The sequence below is a fragment of the Mustela erminea genome, chromosome 3 (assembly GCF_009829155.1).
Source record: "Mustela erminea isolate mMusErm1 chromosome 3, mMusErm1.Pri, whole genome shotgun sequence".
Classification (NCBI taxonomy): domain Eukaryota; kingdom Metazoa; phylum Chordata; class Mammalia; order Carnivora; family Mustelidae; genus Mustela; species Mustela erminea.
This window is the reverse complement of record NC_045616.1, coordinates 87,359,488-87,373,231: the sequence shown is the minus strand read 5'-3', so window position 1 is coordinate 87,373,231 and position 13,744 is coordinate 87,359,488. Positions and strand designations below refer to the sequence as shown.

The 13,744-nt window shown below is 56.7% G+C and overlaps 1 protein-coding gene across 1 annotated transcript in view; it reads right to left on the bottom strand.

Annotated features, from left to right (window-relative positions):
* NRG2 (neuregulin 2) overlaps positions 1-13,744 on the bottom strand; it is a 175,680-nt gene that overhangs the window by 2,877 nt on the left and 159,059 nt on the right. The window contains 6 exon segments of the mRNA XM_032336550.1: positions 1,212-1,439; positions 2,237-2,364; positions 2,693-2,816; positions 4,915-5,017; positions 8,768-8,791; positions 13,493-13,551. Of these exon segments, the coding sequence (XP_032192441.1) occupies positions 1,212-1,439; positions 2,237-2,364; positions 2,693-2,816; positions 4,915-5,017; positions 8,768-8,791; positions 13,493-13,551 (666 nt within the window).

Here is a 13,744-nt window from a genome sequence, read left to right as displayed (position 1 = left end):
GGAAAAGCTCAGAGTGCTTCCCTTGCCTGAAGTGCTCTTCTTGTCTCTACGTCCCAACCATTTCATAAGTCCTACTTCGACTGAAAACAACAGCTGCTCCTAGTGTAGCTGGGTAGGAGGCAGAGGGCTTCGTGAATATGATCTCTGATGGCCTTCTCAGGAACCATGCATGGTAAGTACTGTTTTTCATGACTTACAGCTGAGGAAACAAGGTACAGGGGTGACCAACCTCTCCAAATCACACAGGTGGTGGAGTTAGGCTTTGAAGGGTTGGTCTGAGAAACCTGGCTGCTTCCTAGAGCCTGGAGTCAGACTGGGTCTCTGCCCTGGTAGGATGGCCTGTGCTAAGCATGTTCCTTAGGTAGTTGTGAGCTTCAGTAGTTTGTGTCTGTGGCTCGGAGTTCCTCCGGTGCAAGAACCAGGTGGGCCATCTGTGGGTCCCCAGGCAGGTCTGCTCAGCGAGGACTGGCACAGAGCAGGCTAAGTTAGAGCAGGAGAACACTTCCTCTCCCTCTACTCCAGCTCTGAGTTCCAGTACTCTGAGTTCCAGAGTTCCCCCTTGCTAAGGGCCACTGGAGGGCAGAACAAGGTGGAGGGCTGGCCTCCTGTGACTCCTGGCATGGAGTCAGGGAAGAAGGGGAGTTTCCTGGTTCACACTCTATCCAATGCTTGGAAACTCAATGGTGTCTTGATCCCTGGGCCTTGTTGCTGGTATTGCCAGGGCCTGTAGTCTTTAGTGGCTTGTGCCCAGCCTGCACTGCTCAGTCTCCTTGCAGACAGCCTCCCCTCCCACCCTCCAATCTGCTCCATTTTGGTGTCTTTCTGTTCCCACTGGGCCATGGAGCCTCTGGGTGACACCAGGGTAGGGTCACCATATGTTCTGGTTTGTCTGGAACAGCCTCTGTTCCTGATTTTCTAGTGCAATTAATTATTAACATCCCCTTCTACTTTGAAAAGTGTCCTAGTAGGACAATTAAACTAGACAGTCACTCCACACCAGGGTCCATTGGCTCAGCTGTAGTCCCAGTCTGTCATGAACATGTTGACGACCCTGAGCAGATCACTGAACCTCTCAGGGACCTTGCTGGCCAAGCTGAAATATGGACCTGAGAATCTCTGGAGTGTGTCTGAGTTGCCGTAAGGGTCAGCCCTGGGCCAGTGGTGCCAGTTCTCTGGCCGGGGTGGGGCAGAGGCATGAGGCAAGAACTGACCTCTCGCTGTGTGGGGAGTCACGCAGGGAGTCTACGGAGTCATGGTAAGGTGGCATGGCTGCCCCGCGCCGCTCTTCCAGGCTGTAGGCTGCTGCCCGCCGTGCCCGGGCCTCCACACATGCCGGGCTGTTGCACTTGCTGGTGCCCACTGAAGACAGCATGATGCCTGACTGTGAGTCGGAGGTCAGGCTTTCAGAACGTTCCAGGCTCCACGTGTGGCTCTCATGCCTGAAGAAGGCGGGTGGAGGAGAGGTGAGGGATCAGGAAGGGGCACGACAGCCCAGCAGGTGTGGTCCAAGGGCCCGCCCCCTCCCTGGTTCTTAATTGCATTTCAGGCACCCTCAGCTCACCGCCCTTCTCCACTCTGAGCTGTCGTGTCACACCATGATCTAGGGGGGAGGGAGGGCCAAGTGACCTGTGGATGGGTGGGCTGCCATGTGCACGAGCCTCTTCTTTTCCTCTGTGCCACCATCCTCCCCCTAGCCTTGGCCCGGGGCTCCCTGTGTGGGATGCTTCCACTCCCATGGTCCTTGGCCACCTATGTCAGGAGCGCAGACCTCGTGGCCAATACCTGGGGGCCCTGCCTAGTCCATGCCGCTCCCCAGGAAAGAAGGCCAGCTATGGTATTTCTTGAGCTCCATGGACCTTTGTGCTTGGAAGGGCAGACCTCCCCACTCTAAAGGAAAGGAAGCTACGGGGAACTAGGTTCATATGAGCAAACCCAAGAGAGGGCATCAAATAGGTGTGGGTGTTTGAATGAGGAGGCACTTAACGCCGGATAACGTGATGCCAACACGCAGTGTCAGGTGGGAGCCCAGGGATGCTGTTGTTCCTCTGGGGTCAGTTTAGACTGGAAAAGGGAAGCTGGGCCACGGAGGATCTGGTTGAATGTTTGCTGGTGGGTTCTGGTCTGAGGTGCTCCACCTCCTGCCTCTGACTCTGAGGGACCCTCAACACAGAGCTGAGCCTGGCTGGGGGGTTTCTCTGTGTGTCCCCAGGCAGAGGTACACCTGGCCAGTGCCCACCTGTGGCTGGAGGTGGGGGTGGCCGTGGAACAGTGGTGAGAAGGAGAACAGGAGTGGCTCCCAGAAAAGGTGGTCTCGGTTTCCCTCCGGATGACGTGGTCCGTGGCTGGCACATTCTTGGAGATGTACTGCAACAGACACAGTTGGGTGGGAGTTAGTGATGGGTCACTGGGTTGGCCCTGCTTCCTGGTGGGGATGGGGAAGTGACACACTCAGTTTCAGGCTGGGGAGCGGTCCGCTGGGTGAGGGACTTGGTGTTAGGGCAGCGAAGGCCCCAGCAAATCAATGCCTTGAGGAAGTGGGCAAAGCAAGGCCAGTCGTCCTGGTGAGGCTAGGTAAGCAGGCAAGGCTGAGCGTGGTGGGGGCCTGCTGCTGCCCTGCCCTGGCCTGGCAAGGCACAGGACAAGGCTGGCTCTCCAGTGAGGGCTCCAAGGGGGTTCTGGGAACACCACTCACATCTGCCATCTGGATCTCCTCGGGGTCCAGCCGGGGGTGGCTGGGCCCATTGGCTAAGCTCCGGTTCTGGTGGGCAGGGCACATGTTCTGCCGGAGGTGATTGTGCATCTGCTTTCGCTGTTTTCTGCATAGAAGAAGGGGGTGTTAGCCTGGCGTGCCCCCCACAGTGAGGATGACATTCCCGAGCTGGCCCTCCAGTGGAACTCTTCTAGCCGTTGGCCCCATGATGCTGGGGCAGTCCTGCTACTGCTTTCAGTCTGGACACCACGCCCCTGCCGCCTCCACTGTCATCACCAGCCTCAATTCGGCAACACTTGAGCCCAGCGGTTCTGAGCTTTGGCTCTGTTGAGAGACTAGAACCCCACCACTTCCCAGCTGTGTAATCCTGGGCCAGTTACTTACTCTGGCCACTTTGCACTTTCCTTATCGTAAACTGGGTGACCCCTAACCCAGTGCAAAGTCCACTGAGAATTAAGAGCTGATAAAATACTCAAGCACTGGTCCATTCATTCATTCACTCGCTCTCTCTTGGGTTCTTACTATGTGCCAGATGCTGTTTTGGAACAGAGAAGACAACGGACACAATCCCTCCCTACCCTTATGGAGGGCCAGTAGGGGAGGCAGATAATAGACACATAAACAAATTAATGAGCAAGGTACTTTCAGTCAAGTGCACTGAGGACAGAGGACAATCGGAGCTGTGGTCAGAGGCTCGTGGGACTACTTTACTGTGGCCATATTAAGTGCCCAGTACCTCCGTTCTGTAAAGATCAAGCCCAGTCAAGTTATTCCCCCACTGAACACCCTCCACGGGCCCTCGCTCACGACCCTCCCTCTGCACCCCAGTGTACTGTGTCCTTGGAGGGCTTGCTCCTGCCCCTCCCCAGAGCCGGCCTCCTCTGGCCTCTGTGGCTCTGCACGTGTACTCCGACTCCCCACTGGAACGCACTCAGCCTCCTCACCTGCTAGCTCCTGCTCTTCTACCCGGCTCAGCCTAAAAGCTCCTTCCTCAGGGAAACACTTCTTGGGCTCCAGCTGAGGTTAGGCACCCCTGAAATGTATCCTGTTACACTGGACACCTTGCTTAGAGCACTGGCCATGCGCCTGTGGAGGGCCTGGTAGCCAGCAGGCATCGAATGAAAGTTTGTCCAAGAAATGCATAAATGCACTGCTGGTTAGAATAGGGGTTTGCCCCCTCACCCCAGTTCTTGATCTCAGTTTTCCTTTTTGGGCCCAGTCTCCTCTGGGCACTTTGACCCTTAACTCCCAACGCTGGCAGGGCCTTAGATCCCACAGATAGGCACAGCAGGAATCAAGATGGAGGGACTCAGTACCCTAAATAGTGGTTATGCCCAGACCCTTGCTTTCCAGATAAGAATGGACAGGACACACCTACCATTTTTTCTGTACTACATCACTCTACAGATGTCATGAGCTCCATTATCATTCACAGGATAAACCCAGGACCCCTAGCTTGGGGTTCAGTGCCCTATGGTACCATCTGATTTCCAGTCATCTCCTTAGACTCATGCCTCTCTTTTTGCTGACCCCAGGCCTTTGCTCCAACTAATCTGGGCTGTTCATGCTCTAGGAAGCAGATCCTTTCCAGCATTTGTCTGTCAGCTCCCACTATTCTCTGGGAACTGCCCTAGTCCCCTTCTTGCACCCTTCTTCCCTTTCCCTGAGGTTCTGCCCTCATGTTTCCTCTGCCCAGAGGTGACCTGGCCCCATCTTCTCTGTGTTCTAGACTAGACCTCTCCCAGGTGGGACTAGACAGTGCCTCCTGAGGTCTCTTTGTCCCCTGGGAATATAGCCTTCCTTTCTGTGCTTGCCTACCCCCAATTCTGCCCCTGTGGTGCCTTCTTGACAGGCCAGATTCTCCTTCACATCTGTCTTCCACATGTGTCCTCCATGGTACTACTAGGATCGTTCCCACTTTATCGATGAGGACTCAGAGAGGTCCATCAGTTTGCTCAGGGTCATGGGACATGGGAGAGCTGAATTCAAACCCGGATCTGTGCTTTTGATGAGTCTATGCACCCCCCTGGGGCCAGTCTCTTCCACCCTCTCTGCTCCTGCTTCTTGGCCTAGCCCTTTGGCCCTGCATCAGCTACAGAGGCCCCTGAAGAGGCTGTTGGGGCATAGGAGGGTTAGGGGGAGGAAGAGAGACTGTCCTCACAAAGGCCATCCTGGAGGCACTGGCCTGAGTGTCTGACACTCACTTGGTCTTGCAGTAGGCGACAACGCAGACAATGCCCACCACCAGCAGAGCCACGCAGATGCCGGTGATAGTCAGGACCCTCTTCTGGTACAGCTCCTCGGCTTCTGCAGAGGCAGAGAAAGAGAAGGTGAGGGGGCAGGGCAGGAGGCAGATCTGTGGGGATAGTGATGCAGAGATACCCCCCCTCCCTACCGCCAAAGCTTCAGGCTCCCTCTAGTTCAGGGCCTCCCAGCTCCTTTGCATCTCCTCCTTTCCCAGCTAGCCCCTCCCTCCTGAGTTGCCTTCTGTTGTCCCGAAGTCTACCCATCCATGGATCTGGTCCCAAGGGACTACCCCTGAATTCACCTTCCCAAACCATACACCCTGCCCAGAGCGCATGAATGACAAATGCAGGCAGATGGGGGTGGATGGGATGGAGGTGAAATTCCAAATGCCACAGGGGAGGGCAACCCAGCTTGACCAGCAACCTTGCCCTACTCCACAATGGCCTGGTGGCTTCAAAGAGCCTGGATGGGTGGGGGAGAGCTGTTCTTCACAGCAGCATACCATGGACCCCGGGCAAAGGCCTGGCTTGCCATTTCAGCTTTGCCAAGAAGCTGGAGAGGACTTATCCTGGGCTGGTGACAGGACATCCGACCCAGAGGGTGGACCCAGACGGATGCCAGGAGCAGAGACAGAGCAGACCAGACCCAGGGAGTGGGGCATGGAGAGAAAGGCCTTGGTTTGTCCCTGGGCCTGGATAGCACATGGCCGTGGCCCACTCGAGCCTTTCCCTTTGCTTTCCAGAAGCCCATGAGAGGCAGCAGAACCCCTGGTGCCCTGTTTTCGAGGTGAAGCCCCCACCCTCTCTGAGGATCTGAGCTAGGCTGGGCTTCAGAACCCTCCAAAAAGAACCAACTATCTCCTCCACCTCCCACTTCTTGGTAGGGCAACCCCTGCCCTTCTAGAGCAGAGAAGACCAGGAGGAAGAAAAGGAAAAAGGGGACAGCAGCAGCCTAGACACACCCTGCCCCTCCCCACACCTGCCAGCTGGCCCCTCTGTGTGGCTCCCTCTCCCCAGCATAGGGACACGTGAAGGCTAGACCCCAAGACCTAGGTAGAGCCCTGGGAAATGTTCCTAAGTCCCTGGGCTTGCAGCACCCCTTGCGTACATTCACTAGCAAACACTGGGAGTATAAACCCTCCAGACACACACCTTTCTTGGGCTCTGCCTCTCTGTATGCAGACAGACGCCTTCACAAAGTTACACTTGCATGTGTCCGGAGAAACACACACATACACACACATGATCATGCAGCCTTCAACAGCCCTCCACCCTGGGCCCCCATCTCAGGGCTCTGTGGTCCATGTCCTGCCTCTAGTTCTCTCCCCTTCTCACCCCCCAGTCCTCTCCAATGGGGCATCTGTCTCCATCACTGCCCCGAGACCACTCTGGTCCTGGTCACCGACAGCCTCCTACTGCCAGGTCCTCTGGTCATTTGCTTCCCTCCCAGGTGACTCCCCCTGTTGGGTCCACTCCCCCTGGGTGTCCTCCTCCCTCACTGGCTGACATGTTAAGTTGCTGTTGCCTATATTCTCTGTGGACCACAAGGTAGAAGGGGTACTCAGGCTTCTTTCTTTCCTCTGCCTGCCCTCTCTCCTCTCATGATCGTACACAGCTCAGACTTTAAATGCCATCTGTATGCAGGTGACTCTCAACTTTGTATCTCCTGACCGGACTTCTCCCTGAGCTCCAGATTCCTCTGCCCAAGGGCCACAGCCAAGCAGAAGTGCTGATTCCCCAGCCTCTTTCCAAATCTGCTCCCTGCCCTTCCCATTCCATCAGTGGCAGCATCCCCTCTCCTGTTGCTCAGGCCCCAGACCTTGGAGTCACTGCCGATGGCTTTCTTCTCCGCACCGGCTCTGACACCTGCTGCTTCAGCTCGTCTTCTCAGTTCTGCCTCCCCAGTAGATTCTGGGTTTGACCACTTCCACCACTTCTAGCTCAGTCCAGAGTGATGTCACCTCTCACCTGGACAGCTGGGCAACTTCTGGCTGGCTTCTCTGCTTCTACTCCTTCCCAGCCTGTCTTGCAACCCAGGCTCTTCTCCGTCCCAAAGTCTGCAGATCATCAACTCCTCTGCTGAAAACCCTCAACAGCCTCTCCCTGCAATTCGAGTCCAGCCCACACACGCACCATAACCTTGCAGGCCTGCCTTATGGTCCCAGCCTGACCTTTATATCTCATCATTGGTCTGGTCCCTATATCTGCTGTGCCCAGAGGTGCTGCCATTCCTTCCATGCACTGTATCAGGTGAGCCCACTCCACCCACTGTCACTAACTTGCCGTGTCCCCTCCTCAAACACTCTCCTCCAGTTTTAGGCAGGGCTGCCTACTTTCCATCAGGTTTTAACCCAGATGATAGCCTGTCACATGAGCCTTTCCTGGCCACTCAGCTAAGGTGACTGGTTCCCCAGCGAGGTACCCTCCCATTACCTTCTTTTATTTTTGGTATGGCACTTACCACCACCTGTTATCTATCCTGTCTGTTGTCTGTCTCATCCTGTGTGAGCGCCAGGAGGGCAGGCGCTCAGATCACCAGAGTCTGGCAATTTTGGGGTTCAGTAGATGTTGGTTGAGCTGGCGCATGAAAAGACATCCTGGCTGCCATTACAGATGCAGACACATGCCTGGGCACCCTGCTGCTCACCTCCAAACCCTCGCAGTTCCACCTGCATGATGCTCACCCTTGAAGATGTCTCGCTGCACTCCTTCATGCACCGCGGGCCCTAACGAGAGGTGTGACATCCACCACCACTGTGCACCCCCCGCAGGTTCACCTCACGCACCCTGCCATGACCACACACGCCATGCAGACTCAGCCCCTGTCTGACAGCCTCCCAGCCCGTCACCATCCGCAGGCAGATGCACTCTTCACAGACTTTAGCTCCATCTCCTGAGAAGAGGGGGCAAGGCCATGAGGGAGCCGGGGCCTCTCCAGTCCTGCCTTGGGAGCGGCCTTCTCATACTGCAGGCGTATATAGCACTGCATCTGGGGTCTGACCCCTCCGAGCCCTGCCTCTCTCCTGCAGTAACCTGTCTGGACCCTGAGGCCAGGCGGAGCCTCCCAGCACAGAGAGAGGACAGACCGATCCCTCCCAGTCCCTTCCCACTCAAGGGGTCTCCCAGGGGCCAGGGTGGGGGGCCGGTAGCCGGAGGGAGGTAAGGTTCTGAGTTGGGCAGCAGGAGGGCAAGCACCAGAGGCCAGCCCACCCTAGACCCTTGCTTGTCTTGCCCACAGGCGAAGAATATGTGTGCCATTGTGGAGACTGATCATGGAGGGAGTGACAGCCTCAAGCAGATGGCAAAGCCTGGCAGACATACACAGGGCAGGGGGCAGAGACAAATGGGTGCAATCGGCTGCCAGGGCAGTGCGGAATGAAAAGCAATGGAAATGGAAGTGGGAACAGGAGGGAGGATTAGAGTGGAACTGAAGAGGAGGCCTCTCTGTGCAACTCTCCAAGCCGGGATGCTGTGGCTTCCCAACACCCACTCTCTGGGAGGCCTGGCTCTTGTCTAGCCAACCCAGCGGGCAGCACAGCCCAAGAGGCTGCTCCCCTGGGAGGCCCCCTGGGAATGGGCCTCGAGCCAGGGGACACTGCTGAACCTTGGGGTGTTCTGCTATTCTGAGCTTCTTGTCTCCCCCAAATCCATGTCGTTTAGGATCGGACGTCTTGGTGGGGCCAGGGGAGATTTTTGGACTCATCCCTTTTCCGTGTTTTGGAAAGGAGACTCAACGGACAGCCCACGTGGTGGCAGAGGCTGTGGAGAGGGGCAGTGTGGATGGCACTGACGGATACATAGAGCTCCGTACCCTTTAGTTCAAATCCAAGGTGTTCTGGCAGTGCGGAAGAGAGGAGGGTCAGAGAAGGGAAGGGACAGAGGGACGGATACAGAAAGAGATGGGAGAGCGGGGAGGGTGGGGGAGGGCAGGAGAGAGAGAGAGAAAAAGAGAGAGAGAGAGAGAGAAACGTTGGTCAGGACTCTTCAGACACCAGCAGCCAGCCTGTGAGGTGAAAGCAGGTTAGTGGCGTCCCCTCCCGGCCTCCTGAGCCCCTGCCCTGGCACCCAGTCCCCAGGAGCCCTGAGGGAGGTGGAGAGAGGAAATGTTAGGGTCGGCAGGCAGGGTAGGTTCTTTAGAGATGAGTTGTGGGGTTAGTACCTGGTGGAGAGGCAGAGGAGCAAGAGTCAGTTGGCAGATGTCCCCAGGGAGGAAAGGTGAGTGCGGGTGGTGGTCTGAGGAGTCCCTGTCTTCCCCCGTCCCCATAGCTCCAGCACCAGACCTTCCACTCTCACACCCCTGGAGACCACCTGCTCAGCCCCAAGCTCATTCACGGGGCCCTTTTCTCTGTTCAGAACAAGGGCGTGGGGGGCCCAGACCGGCCCTTGTCTTGTCCTGCCCCCAAAGGTGTGGTTGGCCTACCCAACTACTGGGAGACTCCCGAGTTTATGGGGAGAGGAGGCTCTGGGCAGCAGGTCACTTCTCCACAGGACACCTCCAACACCCTAGAAGCCTCCAGGGCCTAGGCCTTGGGCTTTGAGCTTGATTTCACTACTTAGGAAAGCCAAATGCAACTTGTAGGAAGAGCCAGGTGGGTTCTGCTGAGGAACATGTGTGTGGGATGGTGGCAGTTGCACTTTCTGAAGTGGGATCCTATTGTTAATGTGGACTTTCAGAGCTCCGTGAGGTGGGCACCCACACTGTGGAGGCGTTAGATCAAAAGGCCCTGCCCAAGGGTCAGCCCTGCACCAGATCCACTGCATCTTCAAGGACACCTGGCCTATCCACCTCTCAGTCTCTGTTACATTGGATCTCTGGGAACTCTGCCACTGGCTGTGCATCCCAGTCATCCCAGACAATGGGATCAGGGGCTCAGCTGGGAGCCCAGGAATCTCAACAGTGTTTCTGGAAAGCTCACCTGCCATTCTCACGTGGCCCGCACCACTGTGCGGGCTCCAAGACTCAGTTTTGTCCCTCATGTGCTGTGTGCATGTGGGCGAGTCCAGCCTCAGTTTCCTCATCTGTCAAAAGTGGCTGTCCACCGTGAGAGGAAGACGTGAGCGGCCTGGACAGCAGGAGGCTCAGTGCGTGTACGGGAGCCCGGCCTACGGCCTCCCCGCGTGCAGTCAGCTCTCAAGATCCAGGGAGGCGATTGTGTTCTGACATTTCCCTCTCTAGAGGAAGGAGGACGTGGGGGCTATGAGCAGGAAGTCCTGTGCCATTCCTACTGAGTCTCTGGGCCCAACTGACTAGCTGTGAGGAAAATGACCACCTGGAGAAGCAAGTGGGGTCCCAAAGCCATTGAAGAGTTTTCTTCGGCTTCCCTGCTCTGGGAACCAATGAGCAGCAGCAGGGGCAGCGTCTGGGCCTCCTAAGAGGCCTCCCCTGTCAGTCAAAGCCAGTCCCGTGTAGGGTGGACCAGTGGTGGCTGGCAGGACTGGTGAGGTCCCTGAGAACTTGCCATCTCCAGGAAGGCAGCCCTGCTTCCCTCTCACCAGGGTTGGAGTCTGAGGGCCTGTGGCTGAGTCTGCTCCCACCAAAGGTGTCTCTCGCTCATCATGTTCACAGGCTGCCCCTCAGCCAGGATGGGCTGGCGCCACTGAATCACAGACAGGTCCCACTGAGCGGAAGTGTGCAGGCTGACCTGTAACCATGGCAACCTGCTGCCGGATCTCCATGAGGGCCAGGTTTACCAGACAACGTACAGTTTTCATCCTGGCCGTGTCCAATGACACACAGTTCCGGGGACCTGGCCGAGGCAGCCATGATGGGGACCCCTGAGGAGAACACGTGCTCGTGCGTTTGCACAGGTGTATGCAGGGGGGGTGGGGTGGGGGCGGTGAGCAGATGTGCACGTTTTCCATGAGTCCAGGCATGTGCTTGCGTGTTTGAGCATGTGTGAGCACATGTGTGTGAACACGTGTGAATATATGCTTACATGTGTGTATGCCCGTAGGTGTGTGAGTTCTTTCACTTGGGGTGGGTACATGGATGCACAAGGTGTGACTCTTGGGAAATGGAGGGGCTGTCAGGGGAAGAAGGAGAAGCTTCAAAGTGCTACTGTGGCTGTAGGCTCCCTTTCCGTGGCCACTGCAAAAGGTCATCTCATCTAGAGGCTGTCTGGGCGGAAGGGGAGGGTCAGACCCTTTGCTCAGGACTTGCTGGGAGTAGGGCTGCAGGGTGCTGGTGCTGGCCCTCCTGGCCCCGCCACCCAGCCGCTGTAGCCGGGAGCAGTGCTTAGCTGCCCTCCCACCACGCAGGGCAGAAGACTCTCTGCTAAGCCCTCCCTACCCATCACTGCACTCCATTCTCATGGCAATCCTTGAGGCATAAATGCTACCATTCCCATTTTGCAGATGAGAAAACAGAGAGGTTAAATGAGGCCCCAGAACTGGTAAGCTCTGCAGCCGGCATCGTCATTCCGATCTGTCTGAATCCAAAGCCTGACACTTAAACTACTGCCTTTTCAGTAAGTATCTGCTAGAACAATGCTCGAAGTGCTCTAGGCCAACAGCGTGAAGAATATCAATCCTCCACAGGAAGGTAACAGCAACGATCCTGGTAACACTAGGCAGAAACACCTGTGGCAGCATTTCTAGGCTTTTTCTGGGCTCCCGGGGCCCTGCTGACCCTCTGAGCTGCTCTGAATTGAAAGTTGAAGCAGCCCAGCTGGCAGAGAGGCTTGGCCAGTGACCAAGTTCTGGAGGCTCTTCTCTTCTGATTCACAATGGGCTGGGACTCCCTGTCCGGAACAGTCCTGCAAGCCAGGGAGGCTCTGGGACTGAGGGTGCAAAGGAATAGGCCCTCCACTGCCTCTTTCCCCTGGTCCTTAGCCTCGGCCTTGCTGCTCTGTTCCCTCCCAAGGCCCCTTCTGACCTCTGGTCCTCCAGTGGGGCTGGCTTGGACTCTGTGATTCTTCCGGGAGCCTGGACTCCGAAGCATTCTGTTAGCCCTGAAGCATCCTTAGCCCCACAGCCTTCCTCCCTGGCCTCCAGCTAGAGGGCCCTGGGGACAGAGCTGCCTCATCAGGACAGCTTACCATCTGGGCAGCCCAGCCCCCCTCCCTGGGGCCTCTACTTTCCTCTTCGAGTCTTGGCTCCCAGGCTCTAGCAGGGAGAGGGAGGAGATGATTTCTAGGCTTTTGTGCTGTGGCCTAAGGAAGACTGGGAAGACTCATTCACTCCAGCCCGAGACCCAAGCCAGCACACCCCTTTTCTCAAGGGCCACCTAAATGCTCCTCTGCCCCTCCCCCCATCCTGCACTCAGCCTCTTCGGAGCTCCACCTCTCCGTGCCCAGGCATTCTTCATGGGACCCAGCTGTCCTCCTTGAAGCAGAGGAGGTGGGGGTGGGCCGAGCAGGGGCCTGGAGTGTTCTGGAGGACCAGTGGGCCCCACACGGAGTCCCGGAGTCCACGGGCCCGGCCGGGGCTTTCTGCTCTGCTCCACCTCCACCTGGTGGCACTTCAAGAAATTGCTCCCAGCCTCAAAACACCCACCAATTGTGGTCTCCTCTTTCTGCTGCTCATATTTTTTTCAGTTAACCATCAAACTGAAAGCATCAACCTCACAAGCAGAAGAAAGGAAGGGAATGGAGTTCTGGATGGGGACTGAGACCAGAGAGGGCCTGGAGAGAATCACCCATGATCCCTTGAATCCTCCTCCTCTCTGTCTTGCAGCAGGCAGCAAACCCCTATCCTACCCTATCCCTGGAGCCTCAGAAATGCCTCTGGTCTCTGGACTCCATGGAAACCACTGCCCTGGGGCTTGTTCTCCCTCAATCCCCCCTCCCCACTGTCTCCCATCACCCCCAAATCAAAGCCAGATAAACTGTGGCCAGACCCAGAGACAGGCTCTCTGAGAACTTGTTTCTCTCAAATGCACCGGCCCACACGTGCACACACTTGTGGCCTGGCCCTGCAGCACGTGACCTCCTCAAACAGGCCTTAAAAGGCAGGTGAGGGCTCCGCTCAGGCTTCTCCCTTACTGCTGCCCAGACTTGAGTGCGGTTGCTGCTGCCTGGGTCAGAAGGTTGGGGTTATTGTGCCTGGTGCCCCCAGAAGAGGGAGATGTGGGTGGGGTGGGGAAGCATATTCGTCTCCAAGAAGGCAGTGTTACTGTGCCCAGTGCCTCAAAAAGAGGGAGAAGGCAGGTGGGAGTGGGGCAGGAAGCTCATCTGTCTCTGAGAAAGCATTATTTCGCCCTGAAAAGAGGAAGAAGCGGGTGGGGTTTGGGTGGGTGGGGGGGGGAGCATGTTTTTCATCACCGAGAAGGTAGTTATGGTGCCCAGTGCCCCCAAAAGAGGAAGAGGTGGGTGGGCTGGGGTTGGGGCAGGGAAGCATATCCCTCTCCTCCAGGCAGGCTCCAGGTGAATGAGCACTGAGGGCCAAAAGGAGCTCAGGACAACCACCACTCTCCCCAACCCCCATCCCTCGGTCCCCTGCTAAGTCTCACTAAGCAAAGCCCCAGCCCGCCCGCTCCAGAGGTGGGGGGAGATTGTCAGTCACCAGGATAGGAAAGAAATAGAAAAAAGAGACATACTGGAGAAGTTGACCATTGCGAACTGCTGACACCTGTCCCCGGTGTATCCCACAGGACACCTACCAAAAGAAAGAAAACCAGAAAGAGAGAGCCAGGATAGCGAGCCACAGACACGGCAACACCCCGGCACGGGCTCCTGCCGGTGCCAGCTGGGTTCCTTGCCACCGTTAGCGCTTGCACTGGCCTCGCCACTCTGCCCCTTACCTGCAGCCCTGAACTTGCAACCCAAGGATTAGGCCAAAAATGAAAAAC